General features: G+C 45.9%; 1 protein-coding gene across 1 annotated transcript in view; it reads right to left on the reverse strand.

Annotated features, from left to right (window-relative positions):
• arhgef39 (Rho guanine nucleotide exchange factor (GEF) 39) overlaps window positions 1-8,948 on the reverse strand; it is a 29,144-nt gene that overhangs the window by 4,420 nt on the left and 15,776 nt on the right. The window contains exons 7-8 of the mRNA XM_025057170.1: window positions 7,892-8,020; window positions 4,047-4,276 (exon numbers count right to left, since the gene is read on the reverse strand). Of these exons, the coding sequence (XP_024912938.1) occupies window positions 4,047-4,276; window positions 7,892-8,020 (359 nt within the window). The remainder of the gene's footprint in view (window positions 1-4,046; window positions 4,277-7,891; window positions 8,021-8,948) is intronic.

The raw sequence follows: 8,948 nt of genomic DNA on the forward strand, positions 1-8,948 counted from the left end.
GCGGAGAGAGGGGAGAGAAGGGGGGGGGAAAAGGGGAGGGAACGGGGGGAAGAACAGGAGAGAACCGGGGGGAGAACCAGAGAGAACCGGAGAGAACCGTGGAGAGGGGGGGGGGACGCGGGGGGGGAGCGGGGGGGGGGACCGGGGGAGAACGGGGGGGAGAACCAGAGAGAACCGGGGGGAGAACCACCTTTGTTTTTGTTTTTTTTTCACCGAGGTTCTGGTCCACACACGACTGTCTACGTGGACCAATTAAATCATGTGACAAATACCGTTAATTACTGTTATGTAAATGAAAAAAAAAAAAGAAAAAAAAAACAACTTGCGGACAGATGAGAGGCAGAGACACACTGATGTGTGTTTTTATCTGTTGTGGGACGATCTCCAGACATTAAAGAAATTAAAAAAAGTCCAATTCACCATCATCAGAAGTGGAGCCGTGGAAGACATTTGACTGGTGGTGGTGGTGGTGGTGGGGTTTGGTTGGACTCGTGCACAAATACATTCCCTCCTATTGGAATGCCGTAATTAGGGATTTGTCAGTAAACGTGAGGCCGTTAGGTGTGTGAACGGAGCTGGGAGCCTCCACCGCTGCACATCATTTGGCTTGATTATTTATACATCAAAGAGAACGTGTCAGGGATGTGGGAAAATAATCCAGCAGCCGGGGAATATTAGCAGAAGGAAGAGTGCAGACGGAGGGTGAGGAGGGGTGAGTCGGATAAAAGCACAACTAACAGCTCCAAATCTCCAACACCGACACGGAACCACAGAAATAACAGGCGGATTCAATAAAAGATTTTTTTCTTTCTTTCTTTTTTTTTTTGGTTCCTAAACTTTGCATATAGATTACGGCGGCATTTACAGCCGACACATTTAATCTGCCTTTAATTCTTCATGGTGCAGGGCGGGGTGGGGAGAGGGGGGGGGGTTTTATGTGTGGAGGGGGGGGGGGGGGGGGGGGGGGGGGGGTAAACACCCGGATCAATACTGTGTCCTTATGAGAAATTACATGTAATGCTGTTGAGTATGCATCTGCGGCGGCGTGGGGATCACGGGCTAATGAAACGCCATCTCTGCCGCAGCTGTAGATGGTCGGAGTCACCGCCACCGCCGCCGCCGCAGTCTGGAGGAAGATGTGTTTACTGGAGAGGCCGGAGGAGACGGATCTGCAGCCTAATCTGATGAAGCAGCTGAGAGATGCAGTTACAGCTGGCAGCAACCGACACACACACACACACCGACACACACACACACACACACAGGGCGCTCTGACTAATCACCAGCAGACTTCTCATCAGTCACTCGGAGGATGATTCTTAATCCGACCGCTTCAAGTCATTCAGTTCTGATGGAGCTAAAACGAAGGAGAACGAACGAAAGAACGAACGAACGGCGACGCCAAAAACACAGTCTGGTCTAAGTTGCTACGGAAACATGTTTACAGTCGTACAGTCGTCTGTCTGTGTGTGTGTGTGTGGAGTGAAACGAGGAGGTGAGAGTGGAGGCAGCCGTGGAAGTGGGTCGTCTGTCATAAAAATAATTGATATATATATATAAATATATATATATATATATATTTGTGTACTTTAATAAATAAACTGTAAATGAAAAAATAATTTGATATATTTATATACAGTGTATACTGTTGTGGTGAAAATGGTGTGAACACAATTACTGCTAATTCTACTAATGAATGATTCTGTCAACTGTTACATTAATAATAATAATAAAAAACTTTAATTGTTTATAGTAGGTTAATTTTGCAGTAAAAGTGTTTTTGTTCTTTTACTACATTGAGGCTGAATATTGTCAAGAATCTGGTGATACGATAGGTATCGCGATACGTATCACGATACCATACGTATCGTGATAAGTATCACGATATGTATCGCGATACGCATGGTATCGTGATACGTATCGTGATGTTCCATCTTTAACAGAGGGATCTACATTTGGAATCACTAGAGAAGAAAGAAAAGAAAAAGAAATATTGGACTGGGAATTGGTGAGAAAAAAATCAAGAACTGATCAATGACTGAGGAGATATTGATACGGGATGCTGGAACAATATCGCGATATTTCGGTGTATCGATATTTTCCTCCCTCCGTGGGGATAACTTTTTTTCTTCCTACTGTCACCCCTTATTTTTTTAAATGTGAAGTGAAGGTTTTAACCAAAGTCGTCTGGTGGTAAATATTCAGATACTGTAAACGTACGTGGTCATAATTGTCAGCTCATTAGCGCCGTCAAGATTTCCGAGCTCTCACCATGAGCTAAATGGATTTAAAGGACTTGTAAAAACTAATACAGGGATTAATCAGTAATAAAAATAACTGCTAATTAACAGTGCTTCATTTGCCGTCGACTTTTATGAAGTCGCTAAGTGTCGGAGCCAGATGTGCGAGGAGACGGCGCTCCGTGAAGCCACTGTTTATGGAACATTAGATCCACAACATAAAGAGCTCCGTGAGCAGCAGCGCCGCCGCCGCACCAGTCCAAATGAATATTGATACCATGTGGCATCGGCAACAAACGCTCCTCTGGTCGCCCGCTCGCCGATGCACGGCTCCTTCCTTTGAATGTTTCACGACGGCAACTGCATCATTTAGATGCGATTTGTCAGCCGGCAGCTGCAGCGAGACCTGGAAGACGGATCAGACGGAGAAGGAGGGACGCATTAACGGAGAAAAAGTTCAACTTTTGGGCGCCATCAACGAGGGTTCGAGGTGATTAGGGAGGAGGAGGCGACCGCGGGTCTCCTCTGACAAGCGGAACAAAATGACATTTCATTAGGCGAGGCTGGGAAACGGCGAGGAAACCTGTGATTATACGACGGCAGACATAAAGGTCATCGGTACCAGGAATCACAACAACATACATCAAGAGTGGGAAGGAAACAGTTCTTCTGCTCAGGACTCAGTCATGTGTGGACACCAATCAGTGAACAGATGTCTCCACACCTGCTGCTGCCCAACGCCCACGGCTTCACTCCTCAATTCAAACTTCCTGGAATTTTTTATGCACTCACAGAAGCTGCACCGGGAAAAAAAAAATAGGATTTTTTTTTTAGTAATAATGACAATTGATACATGAAGCCAGCGGTCCCTAACCTTTTTTGTACCAACGACTGGTCCTGGGTACTGCCCAGTACCAGTAGTGACCGGTCTAAACATCTACTGGACCATCGGTCCCGAACCTTTTTGGTACCAAGAACCGGTCGGCCGGTATATAATACCACACCGCAGTTGAAGGATGATTCAATTTTCAAACTCAAACAACGGTTCCGGTACCAAATGACCTACGGACCAACACCGGTCCCTGGACCACGGGTTGGGGACCTGTGTTGATGTAGTACCAGAGTCTGAAAGATATATTATTATTATTTTGAAAAATTGCCAGATTCTCTTAAAATAAAGTAAAACATTATTTCCATCACTGCAGACCGGTACCTAATAAACCAGGGACCAGTACTGGTCCACGAACCGGGGGTTGGGAACCCACAAGTAAACTCACACTGCCTTTCATCCCAGATCTTCTCACATTCGTACTTCCATCCTTCTCTGAAGGCAAAGATACAAAATCCAATAATTGGTGAAGAAGAAGATAATATGGACATAAAAAAAATAAATACGTAGCCTAAATAAATTCGGCCTCAGAAGTTAAAGGGCTATTATCAGTTAAATGCTCTAATTAATCAATGCCAATAATTACTTTATCCCCTGCTGACTCGGTGTTTTTTTATTATCAGCACAAAAACTGCCAATTCGGGTTTTTATCGTTGTCACTGCAGTAAAAAGACAACATGTGTGTTTTAATCTGAACGAAAACAACAGAGTGAGGCGAGAGTCAGTGAAGGCAACACGAGGGTGACGTCAAAGATGGTCAGAACTGATCAATAACCAAGGCTGGTTATTGATCAGTTCTGACCATCTTTAACATGAGGCCTTGAAACAAAAGTCTCCAATGTTTGTTTTTCTATCAATATGAGTTCCCGTTGATGTCGCTCCTCCCACCTCCCTCCCACCTCATCCCTCACACTCACACTCAGCAGACCTCCTCGGCTCTTGGTGTGTCCAAACACCTTCTCCACCACACAGTCCTGGAGGGGGTACATGTGCTGGCCCGTGAACTTGTCTCCGGTGGTGGGGTGCAGCGGGCTGCAGCGTTTGGCCTGCAGCAGCACGTCGGAGAACAGGAAGAACATCTTGGCCTTGGCCTCTTTACCTTTGGGCGGAACGGCGTTCAGCCAGCCCTCACGGACGTACCACCGCCCTGCAACACGAGTCAGACAGGCAGCAGCATCAGCATCATCAGCAGCAGCATCAGCAGCAGCAGCATCAGCAGTTGGACTCACATCGTAAGGTTCCGTGTTCAATTAATTAGCCCTGATGCTAAGCGCCTGATTACATCCTCAACACCAGGGTGCGTTGAAGAGTCTAAAGATCGTCTCTTCTTTTAGCTCGACTCCAGATAAGTTTCCATTGAGCATTAGCCGGTGAACGATTCCATTAGGATTCCATTTATCTCCGCACTCCTTTATCAGTCAGCTGATATGAGAAACCCTTTCCGTTTTTATTAGCATTCTTATCATGTTAGCACTTTTTTCTTTTTCAGCCAGCAGCTAATGATATCACCTCCTGCTAATTGTCATTGATCCAATTTCCAGCTTAAGTATGTGTGCTGAAGTCAGAGGGACCGCTTAAAGACCCCCATCACAAACACAACCAACACAAGCAAGTGTAATTTACTAATTAACATTTAATGAAGTGGAAGGATGAATCGTAATGGGATTTTAATTTGAAGTTTTAGTTTTAGGCGGGGTTTCCTCCTCGTGTCGCTGACGGGGAGACGCGTTGAGTCAAAGTGTTGATACAGAGGTCCAAAATTATCTGTTTTTAGGGTCTGGTTTTTTTACATCCCAGAGTAAATTATTCTTCTCAGATGATTTAAATCTAGTCACAGAAGTCGATTATTCTTCTCAGATGATTTAAATCTATAACAGAAGTCGTTTTGATTTTTGATTTTTCTTTTCAGCCTTAAAAACCAAACTGGTGCAGGTTTAATTCCCCAAAAATCCTCTATAAAAGTGGAATTCTGTCTTGACTTGAGGAGTTTAACGCATTGTGTTGGGAGGCAGACCGAGGAGTGGCCTCCTCCAGAGAAGGAGGAGGTGAAGAGGAGGTGAAGAGGAGGTGAAGAGGAGGTGAAGAGGAGCAGAGGAGGTTCAGTCAGCAGCCTGGTTATAAAGTAAACGTCTGACATTTAGGGAGATAAAATAAAAATAAAAAATTCCGCCTGAGTTTCAGGATGTTTTTGTAATTGGCCCAGCCAGCAGCCTCTGATTGCAGCCGGTGTGAGTGGCTGCAGTCGTGGCCCCGGGGGCTTCGAGAGGACATTTTCATCTACAGACAAGTCCGGTGAGATTAAGAGGCTCGGCCAACAGGGGTCAAATTGGTTTTCAAATGCCACGGGTTTTTAAATGAAACACCGTTTAAAGGGACACGCCGCGGATCTTTAATGTGTGGAAGTGCGTCACATCGTTCTGTGTCATTATTAACACAAACTCTTTATGGACAACTAGTGGTCAACTCTATGTCTGCACCCATTTCTAAGACATCCAACGCTGCACGGTTTGACTCAAAGGCTCTAATATTTGCAAATATAGACAGTACCTCAACGATCAACTAGTGGTTGGAGGAGTAAGTGCAACACAAAATGAACCAACGCCGTGAACATCTGACTGTTAATTGTTAATAAAATAAAAATCGATTCAGTGCTGTAGAATATCGATACGGAAATGTTGCGATTATTTTCGTGCGTCTGTATTTTCATGCACCACTACTGAAAATACTATCTCAACTCCCATGATGCATTTCAACAACTTCAGGTCAGACGCCCGGCTTGTTTAACCAGGACAGTCAGTCTGACTGAAGACTGTCAGTCTGTCAGTCTTTACATTTGATAGAAAACTAACATGAACTAATCAGACCTAAAGTTTAAGAACATCATCAGATTCTTTTCCCCGTTTTTACACCTCCGTATGAACGGACCGTCAGAAAGGTGTGGGGGTGTCGTAGGGTGAGGACTGTGTGTGGACCCGCTTGTCTTCAGACCCCCTGCCAACATCTGACCGTCCGTGGTGCTTTGAGCTTCAAAGAGCAGGAGGTGCCAACCCTTCCTGTCCGTGTCCACACCTTTCAGCCGTACTTGTCAAAGAGCGCCGTTGCTCCACTACAAAGTCTTTTGGGCAGGACCAAGAGGGGGGAGGGAGGGAGGACTGGGGGGGAGGGGAGGAAACAAAGGTCGATCTACAAAGAGTCTTCTTCCTCCTGATGTGTCCAAAGCCGGGAGAAGAACAAAAGCAGAGGGCTGGCAGTGTGGCAGAATGAGGACGAGTTAAGTCCAGAATTGGAAAGTGGAGCGGTCCGGATCAGAGCGTGTTCATGTAAAAGAAATGAGGGACAGAGTCCAGACCTGGAGTCAACAGGACTGTTGTTGTGGTCCACGAGAAACTTCTTATCAGCCCTGCTCTGGTCCACGGGCCACATCTTTGACAACATTAATTAAACAGCTTTGCCCGTCCATCCATCACGTAATCTCCATTTATTAATTTTCCAGATTTTAGAGCGATAAACTCCGCCCACTCTGGTTCCACTGGTTCAACCAGAAAGTACCGAGGTTCTCAGACTCCAGAGCGGAGGTGGAACCAGAACCGTGTCTGTCTGGAAACAACACCATCTGTGATAAATTCGTGAATTTGTGTGGGTGGAAAAATCCTCAAATCGATTTGAGAAAAGCATTTAATAATTTGTAAAATACCTCAAGGCTTAAGTTGAAGAGGTAAACGCTACGTCCAACTCTGGAGACAAAAACCCTGGGAAATACGAGATAATTATATACGAGAGTCAAGGGCAAAAGAGTGACATCAAGTGGAGGAAAATCAATATGAGACATAATAGAAAAAGTCAAATATCTTTGTTTTTAAATGGTAGGAACAGGCTGGCAGACACACAGGGACCCTCGCAGGAATCAGGCCCGGGGTCTGTTGTATCAATGTCCCATCGATTCAGTATTTGTGTCTCACAAACGCCTTCTCCCAACCTCCTACAGAGCTACTTAATATGTGCAGGAGGCTCCGACGCCTCTCCTGTGTAAAAGACAGAGCTCTTTCTTTTACCGACATTAGAGGTGGAGTTGGCGGTGGGAAGGAAGTAGATTGGGTCTACATGGGGTTGTAGGGTGGGGTGCCGCGGCGGCGGCGGCGATGGTGGTGGTGCGGCTGGTGGTGCTGCTGCTCTGAAGTCTGTCTGTTGGGACTTGAGCTTTATTGGCTGGAAAGAAAAGCCGGCAGAGTTGCCGGGGCCTGAGAGCCTGGATGAGAGGAAGCTTTTTCAAACTTCCCACATCAGCATTAGAGAGATGAGCTTCTATTCAGCACTCACAGCTCCCAGCCTGTACTGACACATCTGTAAATACACACACACACACACACACACACACCCGGCGTGCATACCCAAGCAAATGTACAACTGGCTGCTTCTGCTTCTGTGCACAGGCGTTCATCCACATCCTGCAAACACACTCTGACTTCCTTTTTATCTGCTGGTCTGTAAGATGAGATGGCGCTCTAATTGGTCCTGGGGGAGGACGGCGAGGACGTGCGGATCAACGAGGAGACCGACTCCTCTGGAGATAAACAACAGGAGCAGGAGTGGCAGTGAACCCTGAGAGTCCAGAGTGTGAAAGGGGGCGGAGTCAGGACCTGTTGGTACTGTATCTGAGCTAACTTCACCCGTGTCCCGGTGGACACGGACACGCGTCGGCAGAGGCTGTGGAAACCTTTTCCATCGGACCAGATGAAAGGAATATGAGATCAGAGGCGCTCACCTGCAGCCATCACCTTTGTACTCCGTCCTTTCAGCAGTTTCTGCACACGACACAGCTGCAGGTGATTCTCGTGGCGTCGGGCGTTATTTTGGATTCGCTGTGAAACCTCACACACCGCCATCACTGCTCCTACAGTAAACACACACACACACACTTTTAGAAGCTGACACGAGGGCCGAGAGAGAGAGAGTGTGTGAACCTTCATCCACGATGAGGTGAAAATGTTGTTTAAAAGCCACTTTTTTTTACACACAATTAAACTTTGAATGAATTTCCTGACAGATGTTGTTGATGTCGCACAGTAAAATCACCAGGTTTTTATTTTAGGTCCAGTCCAGATGGAAACAGACCAGAACAAGAACTTTGTGTAGTATCTAAAAGTGTGTGTGTGTGTGTGTGTGTCTGTAGTTGCAGCCCAGGACTAAAACCTGTTTTTTTTCAGATGTGGATTTAAACTAAAGAGGTCGATGATAAAAGTCTGATTTTAAATTTTAAATATTCCCACAGTCAAAGACAGGACGTACATTCTGGAAACACAAAAGCAAATTTATGTTTTGACATGAAAATCACTGCAGCCTGGGCAAACCCCCCCCCCCACCCCCCACCCCACAAAAAAATAAAAATAAAAAAAAAAATAAAAATGCACAGACTTCCAAAGATATTTACGTCCACATTTCCTCCTGATTGTCCTTGATTTCATCAGCAACCACTCGCAGAGAACTTAACTGGGCTGTGGAAACTGAAATATCCAGACAGTGGTGATTGGTCTGGGTGGTCTGCTGTGAGGCTGAGGCTGAGGCTGAGGCTGGAGTGTGTGTTATTCATATGAGTTAGAGGTTTTTATTAACGTCCAGGTTTGTGGATTCTTTTAATTCAAATCTTGAGAACTGGTTGTTAATTATTCAGGGAACAATGGCTACAACTAGAGGTGTATACTGGCAGTAATCTGGCAACTCAACAGGTATCATGATACAGGGACAACAATACAATATATTGAGGATCTCACCCCCCCCCCCCCCCCCCCCCCCCCGCCCAGCACAGGCAGTGGGACCGGCGA

This window comes from Cynoglossus semilaevis, chromosome 8 (assembly GCF_000523025.1).
Source record: "Cynoglossus semilaevis isolate Cse_v1.0 chromosome 8, Cse_v1.0, whole genome shotgun sequence".
In the NCBI taxonomy this organism is placed as follows: Eukaryota; Metazoa; Chordata; class Actinopteri; order Pleuronectiformes; family Cynoglossidae; genus Cynoglossus; species Cynoglossus semilaevis.